Genomic DNA, 14,856 nt, shown 5'->3' on the forward strand with positions numbered 1-14,856 from the left:
GCTGTTGACCTGTGTGTGCTAACAGCTAGCTGGAGCTGCTGCTAGCCGTCCTGCTAACTTTTCAGACTGTGTTAGGGTCACAGACAAACGTGGGTGACCTCACAGAGGCAGAGACACGCGGGGAGCGGAGCTCCCACCAACTGAACACCGTTTAAAGCACGAGCGCAGCGGCGATACAGGCTCAGAAGCTAAAAGCTAACACACCTACCAGTAACGTGAGTTCTGGCTTCCGGTTGTCCTGTCACCACGTGTCGGCCCCCCGGTCCTAAAGCCTGTCCGTACCGCTCTCGTTTTCTGATGTACGGAAGCCCTTTAGGTCAATTTTGGACAACGAGAATAGTAAAATTAAAGGATAAAAGCACAGTTGTTTTATGCTTTGTTACTATTTGATTATTTTTATTTGTCACAGTTTTAACTTTCAAATCCAACGAAAATCAGTCAATTCTTTTCTTTTTAAATAAAATGAGAAAAATACATGTTTCAGATTTTCTCATTTTATTCATTCATTTTGGTATCACGTAAAGTTTTGACCTACAAAATGTGCTGGCTTCAGAGACTACAAATATTAAGCTAATAATCCCGAGTGTTACATAATAATTGATTTAAAAACATATTTATAAAATGTATTTATCTACAAAATTTGATTTACAAAATGTTTCCCCTTTCTACCTCCTCATTTTGATTTTTGTGCCTTAATCTCAGATTTGTGAGCCTCAAACCTTTCAAACTTTTGAATAACTGAATGTTAAGTTTTAGTTTCATCTCTGAAACATGAACTTACAAAGCCACAGCTTTTACCTCCCACTTTGTTGTTTTGTGCTGTGATGGGACGCTCGGTTCTTCCTCTAATCCCTGCTGTGTTTTTTGGACTTTGCTTTATTTGATAAAGGGTTGTTCTCTGTTGCTTCAGCTCTTTTTCCACAGTCTGCATCTTCCTGTGTTTCATGACACAAACAGTGACTTTCTAAGATTTTTACTTTTATCTCATAGTTAGATTTGTAAAAATAAGTTTGAGCTTTTATTGGAAAGCTGTGGATAATTTCTTAATCACCTTGACTTCCAACCAAATTTGATAATTTAAAATCATCTGGGGTTTTTGGCTCAATCAGACTAATGGCCTTTAAAGCTGAGTGCCACAGACAGAGGGAGGAATATTAACAGATGGACTAACATACTGCTGGTTTGGGTCTCATCAGAGAAATAATGAGTGTTTCCAGCCATATTCTTCAGAAATCAATCTCAGAGGCTCGAGGACACCCCAGACTGCTAGATTAGATAGACTCTTAATCTGACACAACAGCCTTTGCATTTACATTTTAGTCATGTTGCCATTTCTGCAGACGTTCAGGCTGTTAATGGACACTTTCAGGACAGCCTGCTGTGGGAAATGAATGCGAGAGCTCACACTTACAGAGCAGAACAGTGTCTCCCTGAGGAAATGATCACTGATGACTCACATCAGCTGCAAAGAAAACCACTCAGAGGGATGCTGTTCATCTTGTCTGTTAGTCACCCAAGTGTCACTCAGTGCTCGGCATCAGTTCTTTTTGTTTTTTTAATACATATATGTCAATGACAGATGTAGGTACACTTGATTAAAAGCTCTGAATCGTGAGGCAAAACACACAAAGGCTCAAAAAGTCAGAGTACAGCCTGGTGTGTCCCTCACATCCACGTTAATCCACACTCTGACCTCTGCGAGTCGCGTAGTCGTATCCAAAAGTTACCTCGAGTCTTCATGAAACAATATTTCATTGACACAAGCAATAAGGAAGAAAGAGTATATACTCTTCATCTTCATGATTCTGCATATTTGTCACACCTACATGTTTCAGATCATCAAACAAATTTTTAGATTACACAAAGATAATCAGAGTAAACACACAATCCGGTTTTTAGATGACGAGTTCGTTTATTAAGGCATCAAACTATCCAAACCTGCCGGCCCTCTTTGTTAAATCATGAATTAACTGTGACTGAGCCCAGTTTCACTGCCACAGCAAAGCTGATCACTGTGGCACCTGCTGACTCACAAACCTCTTAAACAGAAGCTGTCTGACAAAGTGAAACAGGCCGAAAGATCTCAACCAGCAGCACATCACGATCACGCCACGATATAAAGAACCAGCTGAGGAACAACATCGGTGACATCATCAGTCTGAAAAGTCACAGAGGCATTTCTAAGGCTTGTGAGAGTCGTTATCCACACCTTCACAAGAGTGACCAGCCAACCAAACTTACTCCACGAGCACATCATAAAATACATCAGTTCTGTCCTGTGACTTAGTCAATGACAGCTCTTTAAAACGAGGCTCTAAGGTGAGGTCTTCTCACGTCGTTAAATCCTCTGTAAGTCTCGTCCTCACCTCCTTTCCTGGTTCGGGCGAGGATAAGAGGACAGGAGGTCGGGATGTGAAATTTGAGATTGCTTTTGAAGCGCTGATGAGATTTGCGGTCGCCACCTTCTTAGACTTTTGGAGGCAGAAGTGTTCGTACTGGACGAGATGGTGAAGTTTGAAGCTATCCCCACACTATAAATGGTCCAAACCTGTCTGTCTCTGCTGCTGGGCTCACTGCTGGAGCTTCAACTGGACAGTAGAGGACAGATTAGAGGAACAGAAGTGTTGGGCAGTTAATATTGGTGTAACTTTGGTCACCGCTAACAGGTTTGTGGCTAAAGTAAAATTTTCTGCCATAGAAGAGAGCGGTTTAAAGCAGCGGTCCCCAACCTCCGGGCCTCCGACCGGTACCGGGCCGCGAGAGTTGAGGCTCAGGTGTGAAATGTTTGGTTTTCAGGGTTTTTATCGGTTTTCAGCGTTATTTTGTTATCGTTTTTATCGTTAACTTGGTTTTCCTGGGTCTTTTCACGTGTGTTATGAATGAAGTAAGGAAGGAAAATACAAAGCTGCTGCCCGCTCAGGTCGCACAGAGGCTTGTGTTTTATTAAATTTAAGAGTTTATTATTCAGCAGAATAACTCACGTGTCTCTGGAGGAGAGCTGATTATACCTCAGAAAAGCAGAAAGAGTTTTAAAAGACTCGAGTTTTAAAAGACTTGGCTTCGTCAAACAGGCTGCTGATGGACAACTGAGCGGTCTCAGCTGAGCGCGCAGCAGTCGGGATCAAATGCAGCACGAGTACAATCACCTCCTGCCTGAGAAAAGAAGAGCAGCCGAGGAATTAGACATGAAGGAAGCAGGCCCGCTTCAAATGAGGAAGTACTCGTACCAATCAGAGTTTTAAAGCAGCCATAGCTCTTTTATGATGAGGGCCTGAATTCTCCTTCAGGGCTTAATTAAAAGTGGAATGTAGAAGCCATTATCACACCGAGTGGCTGGTCCTTAAACCACCATTTCCACGTCTCCACAGTGTTTTAAAGAGGAACCACAGATGAGAGGTTATAATATTACAGAGGAGCAGTCACAGGGCACAGTTTGGTTAAAGGCTCGATGCAATAATCGAATAATAATCATTTATTTTGTGTTGCTTTTCAAAGTTGCCTCACGTAGGCTGTTACAACAAAAGAGAGTTATAAATTAAAATATATAAAGCAGCAAAAATAGGATAATAATAATGTTTTCATAGAAGATGAAAAGTCATGAAAGTTGTTTTATGAGCTCTGAGTTTGAATCAGTGATTTGTTGATTCCTGATCGACATGTTCAGTGTTTGATGGCTCCAAGCTGTCGCTCTGTAGTCTTTATTCCACTTTGTTTGACATGAACTTTGGACTTTGACCCAGTGATTTTGGGTTTGGGGGCTTCTGTTTAATCACTAGTTTGCTCATTGTTTCCATGAAGTTGACTGTTCCTGAGCTAATCTGAAGGCCACATGAAGTTTGAAAGTCTGTAGCGAATGACAGGAAGTTGGCGACCTATGCATCTCAGCATCTCCTGACCCCGCGCTGCGATTTACGTGGCCTACAGCTTCATGGCCGGGTTGCTGTTGTTCCCAGTCTCTTTCCCACTAACAGCTGACTGTGGAATATTTAGTAGTGAGGACATTTCCTGACTGAACGTGTTGCACAGGTGGTGTCCTATCATGGTACCACACTGGAATTCACTGAGCTCCTGGCAGCGAGTCATTCTTTCACAATCGTTTGTAGAAGCAGTCTGCATCCTTAGGCACGATCTGATATCGTCGTGTTGGTGTTGTTCCCACATCATCATGAAAATGTTGTTCCAGGTTCAACATTGCAAGTGACCAATCAGAATGTTGTGACGTCATACTTTTGCGACTTCGGGAAAAACCGCCGTAAAACAAAAAACTGTACTTAAGCTGCGAGAAACCGCCTCTGTCTGCCGATCAACGGACCCTGACCCTAACCCTAACCCTTTAATAAACGGTAAGCAGAATTGATATTGTCCTTGCAACATTGGAATTTCATAAATGCACGAATGGCTTGGCGCGCAAAAGAATAACGTCACAACAATGTGATTGGTCACTTGCAATGTTGAACCTGGAACAACATTTTCATGATGATGTGGGAACAACACCAACACGATGATATCAGATCATCCCATCCTTAGCTGCTTGACTTTATACACATGGAGGTGAATGGAACACCTGAATTTAATGAAAACAGAGTCTTTGTGTTTTTAGTTGGTTTAGCCTCTTGAGTGGCATCTTGTTAAGTCTCTCCAGTTTCTTGTTGATTGTGTCTATTTGGTCGGTAAGTCTGACGTCATTAGCCATTTCCGGATCCAAACTCCACTTCAGGTCCCAAAGCCAAACAAACACTGCGGCATCACTGAGAGTTACAAACTGTCTAAATTCTTTCATCTTTAATAAAATCATCAGCGTTGCTGCTTTACCAGGTGTAACAATTAAGTTTAACATCCAGGCATCCATGAAAACAGGATTTATGAAGTTTAGTTAGAAGTTAGCAGGAAGTTAGCTCGCTAGCTTCCATCTAAGCATGATATAGCATGTTCTGACTGAGAGGGTTCTGAAAAATTCAAACGTACAGCTCTGCTGTTATTTCCAACATAAATGAAGACAGTAAACTAAACAGCAGTGACGTTTGTAGGGTTACTGAAGTTGGGCTAGCTGGTATATAATGATGTGCTACGTGATTGCTAGCGACACAGCTATGTTAGCATAACATAAACACAGTGAAGCTGGAGGATGAACGCTAACTTTTTTCCACTTGATAAAAGTTAACGTGAGGGTTCCCGATGGTTTGGGCTTTTTTAAGGGGCTTGTTCAGATTAAATAGAACAAGATGCAAAGCATTAAAACATGTTAAAAACACAACAGTCTTAGTAAACACAGAGTAGTTCAGACCTGGCAGCAGGGTTCATACGTCACACTTAAAGAGCAGATGGGTCTAAGCTGCTGAGTGTTTCTTCTTCACTTACTATGTGTTTATACATCACTAATACAGATTGTGAATGAGATGTCATATATCTTATTGTTTGAACAGAGTGAGTAATTAGCAGAGAGATGAGTTCAGTATGTCAGAATTTGGTAACTGCAGTGTGAGGAACAGAGAAATGCAACCATCTCCAGGCCTTAACTCAAGGTTAGAGATAAGAAATGGAAAACGAGGAGAAGAAAACTAAATGTCAGCTTGTAAATGGATAATTTAGCCTGACTGCAATCAGCTGACAGTCTGAGTCTGTTCCCTCCAAACCTCACTGAGCTCAGCTGCTGAAGCTAATCAGTCACCTCAGAGGGCGACTCCAGGCACCAAACTTTGACTCTTGTTGCCTCAGCAGCTGGAAACAATTATGCGACCAATTACAGGAACTCTGAGCAACAAATCAACAACTGTTCAATAATTTCAGTCTGCATATGGAGAGCAGCCTGTACATAATCTATGTTAGTGTATTGGGTGTGGGTTGATGGGGGCATTTGGTGTGTTTTTGCTCTCTCCTTTCCACAAACGCTCTTTCTTCCTCTTTACTGATATTTTCTGGATTTATCAGCTGAGCTGCACCTGAGAGGGTGATCGGAGAAGTCGGCCAAGTGTAGATGCCAGCGATCAAAGGCGCTCCCGCTGTGAACGTTTGTTGGAATGTGTGTTTAATAAGATGATGGCGGATGGAGCTCACTGCACAGCAGAGAAACTGTCTCAAACTGGGTAAAGACTTTTGAAAGACACTATGATCAGAAGAAGATCCAACATGGAAGGCTGCACGGAGCATCTTTTGGACAGACATGAATACAGGTGTACATTTTGCCTTCTGGTGTGCCTTGAAATTATGCAAATTATTTCCCCTGCACCTTCTGTACTACCATTGCAACATGGCTGAGAAAAATTGGAAGATATCCAGTGTTCACAGGTAGAGCTTAAAGGTAATCTGTCATCGTTATCTGACAAAATCAGCGAGTCATCCACAAGCCACAGGATCCTGTATTTCAAATCCCAGAGCATCTTTCTGGGTTTACTTACCCTGACATTGGTGGTCAAGTTAAGCAGTCACACAAAGCCAGTTACAAACTCACTAAGTTAACTCAGGCTTTCCCCACTTTCCTGGTGTTATACCTAAAACAACTATAAACTGCCACAGTCAGAAAACTTTTGCTCCACCTACTGAGTACCCACCTAACCTAATGTGACCGCATGGTGGCCCAACACAACCCAATTTACGACATCTACCAACACTTTACAACAACACAGTAGATTAACAAAGCCGGAACATTTACGGAGCATAATATATTATATTCCAACACAAAAAAACCCTTCAACACAGTCCGTCATGGTGAAGAGAGAGCTGAGAGTAAAAGCGAAGCTCTCAATTTAACGGTCGATCTACGTCCCTACCCTCACCTATGGTCACGAGCTGTAGTGACCAAAAGAACGAGTGCGGATACAAGTGGCAGAAATCAGCTTCCTCCGAAGAGTGGCTGGCCTCTCCCTTAGAGGATAAAGAGTTTGGCCATCCAGGAGGGGCTCAGAGTAGAGCGGCTGCTCCTCCACATCGAAAGGAGCCAGTTGAGGTGGTTTGATAAGGGCGTCTGACAAGGATGCCTCCTGGGTGAGGTGTTCTAGGCATGTCCCACTGCAAGAGGCCCCGGGCCAGAACCAGGACACGCTGGAGAGATTATATCTCTCGGCTGGCCTGGGAACGCCTTGGTGTTCCTGCGGACAAGCTGGAGGAGGTGGCTGGGGAGAGGGAGGTCTGGGCTTCTCTGTCTCTGACCCCGGATACGTGGAAGAAGATGGATGGATAAAATAATCCAGATCAAAAGTTACAAACAACATGAATTAAAGATCATAACAATGCATGCACTCATTTACTCACAGCCAGGCAGACCTTCAGTACAGTAAAGAAAAACACAACTGTTACACAAAACAAGAAAAACAAAGTAAAACATGAAGTAACCAAAAGAAAAATAACAATTTTCTGAGACCAGAAAAGTGACGTGAAATGTAGCAACAGAGACGGAGCAAAAACACAGACAGCAGAAAAAAAACCTACAAATACAGAAAAACAACAAACACATGACACACACCCACATCTGGTGGGATTTCCTGAGCTGTTCTGACATGGATGCAGTCATGACATCACTGTCACAGGTGTAGGTGGTCACCTGCAGATGTTTAGGAAACATGTTACACACAGTTCTGTGTTGTGTAGCATTGTGTGTGTGTGTGTGTGTGTGTGTGTGTGTGTGTGTGTGTGTGTGTGTGTGTGTGTGTGTGTGTGTGTGTGTGTGAGAGCTGGATAAAGAGCAGAGGAAGAAGAGCCCTTGTGGCTGTTGTGACTCTGATCCGTGTGGGTGACTCAGCTCGCATCGTGACGTCTTCTGAGGTTCTCGGGCTCCAAACACGAGGAACGGTGTAGGTGCCGAGCAGGCGGTTGCTATGCAACAATTCATTGCCAGCAGCATCCAGGTTGGACCCGAGTGGAGAGCAGCAGTCAGGCGGAGGGGGTGGTGTGTTCTTTGAAAAGCCGGAGGAAAGCAGCGTTTCTGCAGCGAGCTGTCAGTAGATTTGATTATGTGGAAGCTTAATGGAGAGCATCAGGCCAGAGCAGCTGCAAACGGAGATACGGTGCAGATAAATCTGGAAGACCGGGATGGAGGATGTGTAAAAACAGGCAAAGTGGGGCCTGGATGAACAGAGTGACACTAATTTGAAGTTTGCAACAGGCTGATGTAAGACAGGTACAGTGAGAGGCAGCACAGTGTTTACGCTTTACAGTGAAGGGATGAAGATGCAGAGTCTGTAAATGGAAATATTTACCGATCAGCTCTTCTCGATATGAAGCCGACCTCACATCAGCTGTGACGGTCTGGGTAATGTAGGTAATGAATAAATAAAGTACTTCCTGTTCTGCTGCACTGATTGTGATCATCTTTGTTGAATCCAACATCGTCACAGGAGAATTATTTTAGCATAAAGTTCAAAGATCCGGGCAGTCTGGAGTTTTTCTACATGGCAACTCTGCATTCACAATTTCCAGTTCTGGTGAGTAGAACTCTTCAAATTTCACTCAGTAAAACTGCAGCTCGGACTTCTTGGACGTTCTGTTGGTGCAGTAACTTCACAGCAGTCTTATTATTGATCAGATGATGTCATTAAAAATGCTCCAGAAGACTCAAAGCATAAACATGGTCCTGAGGTCCAGGTCAGGTGAAGCTGAGCAGACAGCTCTCGCCTGTGTCACCATCCACCTGTCATTCAAATAGGCCACACCCCTAGTAATGCAAAATTTAATCCTTAGTACAATTCAAACGGGCGACTTATAAAAACATTGTGGTTGCTACAGTTGCTATGAGGGACGAAAGGATCCATTGAAGGCGGACATTTTAACATGGGAGTCTGTGGGGACTGCCTCAGCGCTGGAGCCTCTGGTGGACGTTGGAGGAACTGCAGCTTGTAAATACTGTGTTTGATAAATATTTGATTGTTTTACAGATTCTCAGGCAGTCCTAACACTCCAGCTGCATTATGTCACGCTAAACTTAAAATAAGACGGCAATCTCCTGACAACAAGACAACACAGCGGTGGTTGCTCAGTGATTGGATTGAACTATTTGTTGCTTTTAGTGACTGACTGTGAGCGCTTTCTTGTGTTGATAAAGGTCCAGGTGACCACTTTTAATCTGAAGGTGATTTCACAGATCACCTGGTGGGAGTCTCCAGAATAATCCTCCCCCCCCCCCCCCCCAGAGCTTCCAGACCCTCTCAGACAGACTCAGGGATGTGAAACGGCCAGCATGTCGCAACAAAGTAAATCTCTAAAAGTCCCACGTCTCTTTGCAAAAGTAGACTTGATTCAGTTGTTCATTGTTGTGATGTTCTGTGCATGCAGATAGAAGAGGTTTGTCACAGTAAACTACGACACTGGGATGCAGTGATTCAGTTTAGAAGCAGTCAGGCTCGCTTGGTTTGCTGCTGTGTGGATATTTTAGCACTCTGAGCTGCGGTGTGGACGTCCAGGCCTCCAAACGCGCTTTTGCTTCACCTGAAGCATCAGGAACCCTGCGCTCTTTGAGTTACAGTGTTCAGGCTTGGAGGGAGAAAAAAAAGAAGATTGATGCGGCTCGTGTTGAAGTCACGGTCTAAATCAGAAAGCCTCATCATATCCAGGCTGACCGAGGCTGCCTCGCTTCTCTCCAGGGTTTAATTAGAGCCCCCGGGCTCGGTGTGAATAATGCAGCACCTGAGCGCACCTGAGCGGCCTGCTCGAGCAGAACGAGGAGCCGCAGGGAGGCCGAGAGAGCATCACCTCCAGAGGGAGAGAGAGGGTGGTGAAAGGGTTTGAAAGAGTAACATCATAACATCTGAAGGTTTTCATGTCACTCTAATGATGTCCTGACAGAACCACGAGGGGCATCAGAAACATCTGTGTCACACCTGTCCATCACTACATCTGTGTTAGTGACACTGCTGGAAGAATCCAGATTGCTTTGATTATTGTTTCCTTCCATTTTGTTTGCACTAACACTGCAAGCATCAGACTAAATCATACTTAGTATGTATGACCCCACAGTACCATATCACCCTATTAGAGCACTTCGCTCTCGCTCTGCAGGCCTACTTGTTGTTCCTAGAGTATTTAACAGTAGAATGGGAGGCAGAGCCTTCAGTTTTCAGGCCCCTCTTCTGTGGAACCAGCTTCCAGTTTGGATTCAGGAGACAGACACTATCTCTACTTTCAAGATTAGGCTTCAAACTTTCCTTTTTGCTAAAGCATATAGTTAGGGCTGGACCAGGTGACCCTGAATCCTCCCTTAGTTATGCTGCAATAGACGTAGGCTGCCGGGGGATTCCCATGATGCACTGGGTGTTTCTTCTTCACTCACTATGTATTAACAGACCTCTATGCATTGAATCATATCTGTTATTAACCTCTGTCTCTCTTCCACAGCATGTCTTTATCCTGTCTTCCTTCTCTCACCCCAACCAATCACAGCAGATGGCCCCGCCCCTCCCTGAGCCTGGTTCTGCTGGAGGTTTCTTCCTGTTAAAAGGGAGTTTTTCCTTCCCACTGTCGCCAAAGTGCTGCTCACATGTCATTGTTGGAGTTTCTCTTTTGTCTCTTTATTATCATAAGGTTCTTACTCTACAATATAAAGTACCTGGAGGCAACTGTTGTTGTTTTTGCTGTATAAATAAAAGTGAACTGAGTTGAATGTAATTTGGTTGAACAGGAAATTCACATCATGGATCTGGAGCAGCTGTGTGATGATGTCATGTCAACATGGACCAAAACCTCTGAGGGATGTTTCCAGAAACTTTTTAAATTTGTGCCACAAATGACTAAAGCAGAAGAGAGCTCAGACTCAGCTTCACTGTCATTCAGCCATTTGACATGATATGAATGAAAAACAGATTCTCTGTCCAGGACCTGGGTCTGAGCGACCCAGGGTCCATGAGCATTTATGACTCTTGTTATATGATATGTGTTTGTTTCTGCATTGTGCTGCTGTTCCTGTGTCTATGATGTTGGAGACCTCACCTGCTCAACCGCCTGCCATAACCACGCCACCATCACTTTACCTACCTGTTGCTGCTGCATCACCGTCCAATCTACCCCCAGTGGCTGCTACACCACCATCATTTCCACTGCCTGCAGCTGCCACACCAGCACGGCCTGCGTGTCACAAACCACCTGCAGTGCTTCGCCATGGGCCATCGGAGCTCTTACGTGGCTGGACCTACTACAAGGCTGTCATCAGATCACTGGCCGGCCACCAGAACTGCTATGCCACAGCTGCCAGACCTGTGGCAGGCCGCTCGAGCTGTTTTCCTGCCGTCACCGTCCATCGGGCCAGCTGCCAAAACTGTGGCAGAACTGTGGTTGATTTTTTCAGTTTTTTGGGGACTGTTTTGACAGCGCTGCTGGACGTGCGGTCGGACTTTGAAACCGTTGGGATTAGGGGCTCTGTTTGCTAGAGGATTTTGTTTTTGCACGGAGAGTGCGGAGACTCGGGAGCAGAGTACAGACACTTGGGAGAAGGCGCGACACGGGAGTCGTGGGAGCGCACTGGAGATTTGTTGTGTGTTACATTTACTTCACTGTAAATCAACGCACTGTTTACTGCACAGAGTCCAGCATTTAGGTCCTTTCTCCCCCACAGTCTGCCACACAGACCGTGACATTCTCAGGTCTCAGTATTGCAGCATGCTACCAAACAACGAGTAAAACATTACAAATAACTACAATTAATAGAACAAGAAATTCTCAAAAATAAGTACTGAAATATGCAAAAACGTAAATAACAATCACAAATATATAATATTTATATTTGGTTCTTCTTTATTTTAATGACTATTTACAGATTTTCACTGGAGGCATCAAAACTATGGATGAACACATGGAATTAAACCCTCGGCCTTCTCTCAGCGAGCTTCATGCTGTAGTCACCTGACATGGTTTCACTTCACAGGTGTGTTAACTCCAAAGCTGGAATCCTGGAATTTCTTGCCTTCTGAATCTGGGACTAGAAGTCAGGGTGGCACGCAGTAGGGCTGCACGATATTAGGAAACCCTGCGATGTGCGATAACTGCGATCAATATTGCGATAACGATATGACTTACGATAAAATAAATAGCAAAACAAACAAAAAACCCCGAATACATAATTTCCGTTTTACTGCAACAGTTTTATTTAAAGAAAGCTGCCGTATTAGCAGTGTAACAACAAAGTGCACTTTAACATTGAAACATTGCCCCCATAAAAATTTTTGGGTCTTCTTTAAGATCCCAGCTGGCCAGCACCTCACGTAATACACGGGCTATATTTTCACTAGTGTGAGAGTTTGGAAAACACACAGTCTCTAGACACCGTGTTTTCAGTTCAAAGTCTTCGGTGAGGAAGAGCACTGTGAAACTCATATATGGCTCCGTTGTACGACTTGATCATAGGTCTGTAGCGTAGTTTTCAGCTTGGCTCAGTTCAAATGTGACGGTCTTGTGTAGGGCTGGGTATCGTCCATGATTTCTAGAATGGATTTGAATCCGATTCACAAGGTCCTGAATCGATTCGATACACGATTCGATTCAATTTGATTCGATTCGATTTAAATCTGGGAAATTTTGCCTCAGTCAGATTATAATTCAGATCAGCACATTTACATATTTTTGTATCTATAAAAAGGAAGCTGACACTTTCCAGACTTTATCACAGGTGTGAGCATCACAGCAGAGGCCTTTGTGTCAAAGTAGCTGAAGATAAAACACAGAAACACATGAAGGTGGTTTTCCTGGCCTGGATTTTATAAAAATATTCTGCAGTACATCAAAAACGAAAGAAAACCATTAACCAGCTTATGAACATTGTCTCTGAAGTTACAGCGGTTTTATTAGAGACAGCGTTTTGCATCATTTTAAAAAGTTTACATTTGTTCAGAAGCCTGTTGAACGGCAGAAATTAGGTTTTCTCTTTGGAAGTAAGTAAAAAAAAACATCGGCCGACAGCCTGTAAACAACGGTAGACTTGTGCGTAACAACCAAGCAAATAATGCAGAAAACAGATTTCGGGGACAGACGGGAAACTGTTCTTGAAGTACAGAGAGAGAGAGAGAGCTGTGCATGAAGTGTGATTTTATCCTGGTGGAAGCAAAACAGCAACAGTCAGAGTGAATCCATGACGATGTTTATGTGAAGCGTTTGGATCTTCTTTTGCTGCTGGTTCGGTCAATATTGTTTGGAGAGAGATCAAACTAACAGCTTTAGAATCTGTGCAAAAACGGCGTGAACACAAAGCGCGGACCCGCCGAAACATCAGAATCAGCGAGCTGTCGGCTTTCAGCCCCGAGCGTGTCCGTGCCGTCGGGTGAGAAAGTCACATCTCACTGATCCTGATCCGTCGGCGCTTTGTGTTTACGTCTCTGTGCAGAATCTGTGTTCCTGCTCTCATTCACTGTTTTAAATGTTTGGTGGTTGTCAAAATTTTGTGAAGTTTCACCTGAGATTCTGGAATTTCAGGCAAAATACATTTATATTAAAAAAATCAATTCAGGATTTTAATGAATCGATATCACGTTATCCAAGCCAGAATCGATATTAATCGATGAATCGATTATTAAAACCCACCCTAGTCTTGCGGCATGTTTCGTACATTTGTGGAATGGCGACATGGGAAAAGTAGTTTCCTGAGGGGATGCGGTATCTCCGGTCCACTTTATGTATCAGACTGGTGAAGCCCTCCCTGCTAACTGTATTTATAGGCATCATGTCTTTGTCAAAAAATGTGTAATGGCCTCTGTTATTTCTTTGTAGCGCTTCCACATTTTCTCATAAGGAGTTCCACTTTAAAAACTCGGATACAGAGACGGCCGTTGGACTGCGGGGCTCTTTGTCTTAACATTAGCAACATTAGCTAGCCCTGTCTTTCTGGAACTCTTCAAACAGTTCTCTGTGGTCGTGTTGAAGATGATGGTGGAGTCGTGTTTCCTCTGGTGGTTGCCACGAGTGTTCGGCAAGTTTTGCAGAGCACCTGTGTTTGGAGAACGTCGTCTTTACCAAATCCAAAGTACCTCCAAATAAGCGAGGTACTATTTTTTAGCCACGAGTTCATAGTCAGTAGCGTTCTCGTCATGCGTCTCGCTCTCAGCCATTACAACTCCGACTCGTCGCTGCAGCGTTGTTCGCTCCCCACCTACATAGGAGGCGGGCCTCTAATCCATTTGATTGGTTAATGCCGTGAAGGGCTCTGTTCGACTGGTCAAATGTGTAAAGGGGTTTCTTTGATTGGCAAATTCTTTAAAGCATGTGCGTAAACATTTTAAGGTACCCAATTATCGCAGTTTGCGCCGTCTTTTGCAATGGGCCCATCGCACAGGCTGATATTGCGATGACAATAAATTTTTTATTTATTGTGCAGGCCTAGTACACAGCTGACAGCTCTATTTGACAACTGTTAGAATTCATATTATGGCAAGAACCAATCAGCGAAGGAAACAACAGTCTGTCATTTCTTTAAGAACTGAAGGTCAGTCAATCCAGGAAATTGCAAAAACTTCACAAAAACCATAAAGCGCTACAAAGAAACTGGCTCACACGAGGACCGCCCCAGGAAAGCAAGAGCCAGAGTCCCCTCTGCTGCTGAGGATACATTCATCCACCAGCCTCAGAAATCACAAGTTAACAGCTACTCAGATCAGAGCGCAGATAAATGCCACATAGAGCTCCAGTAACAGACACACTCTACATCAGCTGTTCAGAGGAGACTGTGTGAATCAGGCCTTTATGGTCAAATAGCAAGCAGAGGAGATTAGTTTGGGCCAAGAAACACAGGGAATGGACATTAGACCATCTGTGCTTTGGTGTGATGAGTCCAAATCTGAGATCTTTGGTTCCACAAAGGTGAACGATGGTCTCTACATGCATGGTTCCCACCATGAAGCATGGAGAAGGAGTGTCTGGTAGTGTGTGCGCCAGTGAACATGAACTTTT

At 43.8% G+C, this 14,856-nt stretch overlaps 1 protein-coding gene across 4 annotated transcripts in view; it reads right to left on the reverse strand.

The window, feature by feature from the left end:
* Positions 1-14,856, reverse strand: part of immp2l (inner mitochondrial membrane peptidase subunit 2) — a 222,933-nt gene that overhangs the window by 206,542 nt on the left and 1,535 nt on the right. Inside the window, exon 1 of one of the 4 annotated variants that reach the window (XM_085464967.1) lies at positions 5,285-5,468. The exons of 2 other annotated variants lie outside the window; for them this stretch is intronic. In XM_085464967.1, coding sequence (XP_085321093.1) covers positions 5,285-5,301 — 17 coding nt within the window. In that variant the 5' untranslated portion in view covers positions 5,302-5,468. Of the gene's footprint in view, positions 1-208; positions 330-5,284; positions 5,469-14,856 lie in introns of those variants that run through there. One more of the 4 variants, XM_085464968.1, reaches the window with a different exon arrangement.

This window comes from Copadichromis virginalis, linkage group LG7 (assembly GCF_057382275.1).
Source record: "Copadichromis virginalis isolate Kocher_CV1m ecotype Utaka linkage group LG7, C_Virginalis_male_GT1.1, whole genome shotgun sequence".
Lineage (NCBI taxonomy): Eukaryota > Metazoa > Chordata > Actinopteri > Cichliformes > Cichlidae > Copadichromis > Copadichromis virginalis.